We start from the raw sequence: 1,486 nt of genomic DNA, 5'->3' as shown, positions 1-1,486 counted from the left end.
AAAGTCCATTTTTTCAACTAAAAAAATGGAGAACTTTTTTATTCTCTAATATTTAGTGCCCCTGTTTTCAGAGAGAAAGAAAATGAACTGCTCTAAGCCAATGACATTTTTTAGATTAGTTTTAACAATGTAAGTTCCTGGACATTTTAGGATTAACAGACCAAGATCCTGGAAATCCCTGAGCATCTATAAACCTCTTTCCTCCTCCCTTCCTTATCCAGGTTGGAAAACAGCAAAACTGCAACTATGCAGAATGTAGATTATCAACAAACACCTGAGAAAAAAGGATTTATTATAGATAAGTGGCCTTTGCATTATGACAGTTCAATGTCTCCAATTTGAGCAGTGAGTACGTATTGTTCCATGTACCTGAAAGGAACACCGAAATGGGGCAGTATAGGTGTGTAACCTAGAAATTACTTCGACCATATTATCAAGATATAGAAGGTTCACGAGAAAAGTTTATAAGTACTGGGCGTAGTCTCAGAAGTATTGCTTTGCATGTTTACAAACACATTAATTTTCCAGAGCAATAAATGCAATTACAATATACAGATCCAATCTAATTGCTTTACAGTAAACACTGCTTAACACTAATTTCTAGAATCTTGAGTGTATTTACGTTGACTGGCACACATCCCTAACCGTTTCCCTGTTCAAGCTAAGTTACTTTGGTGAATGAATACACATACTCTACCTAGCCCTCCACTATACCGAAGAATCAAGTCCCAACTTGGGATCCTTTCATGTCATCCAAAGGAATAAGGCTGACATTAACTAGACAAATGAAATACATGCTACGGAAAATTAACAGATTTTTAAGCGAGGTAGAGAAAAAATAGCTTCTTTCACCGAGATGAGTGGCTCTGAAAAGAGCCTTTGGAGTCCAGCGGCCGGCAACCCGTGCGAGCGCCCTGTCCCCGCAGGGACTCACTTGGAGCTGGTGTACTTGGTGACGGCCTTGGTGCCCTCGGACACGGCGTGCTTGGCCAGCTCGCCGGGCAGCAGCAGGCGCACAGCCGTCTGGATCTCCCGGGACGTGACGGTGGAGCGCTTGTTGTAACGCGCCAGGCGGGAGGCCTCGCCGGCGATGCGCTCGAAGATGTCGTTGACGAACGAGTTCATGATGCCCATGGCCTTGGACGAGATGCCGGTGTCGGGGTGCACCTGCTTGAGCAACGTGTACACGTAGATGGAGCAACTCTCCTTGCGGCCGCGCTTGCGCTTCTTGCCGTCCTTTTTCTGGGCTTTGGCAACCGCCTTCTTCGCGCCCTTCTTGGACGCGGGAGCGGATTTTGCCGGCTCGGGCAACGCGGGAAGCGCAAGAGACGGACGACGGGGCCGAGGCTACCGGAAGCAGCTCGGCCCTAATAGAGGCCCCAGACGAACGAAGACTGTGGCTACGCAGCGCCGTGGTTCGCGAGCTTTCCGCGCCGCTGCCGCGAGGGGGACGAGATTATGGAAATGAGTGGATTCATGCTGAGCC

General features: G+C 48.0%; 1 protein-coding gene across 1 annotated transcript; it reads right to left on the bottom strand.

Annotated features, from left to right (window-relative positions):
* Positions 1 to 271: 271 nt before the first annotated feature.
* Positions 272 to 1,347, bottom strand: LOC144231530 (histone H2B type 2-E-like; the record flags this gene model as incomplete). Its single annotated transcript, XM_077764020.1, has 1 exon — positions 272 to 1,347. A coding segment is annotated over one exon (417 nt), but the record flags the coding sequence as incomplete, so codon positions are not given.
* Positions 1,348 to 1,486: the final 139 nt, after the last annotated feature.

Source organism: Crocuta crocuta, unplaced genomic scaffold, assembly GCF_008692635.1.
Source record: "Crocuta crocuta isolate KB4526 unplaced genomic scaffold, BGI_CrCroc_1.0 scaffold3907, whole genome shotgun sequence".
Taxonomy (NCBI): domain Eukaryota; kingdom Metazoa; phylum Chordata; class Mammalia; order Carnivora; family Hyaenidae; genus Crocuta; species Crocuta crocuta.
This window is presented reverse-complemented; position numbering and strand designations above follow the sequence as displayed.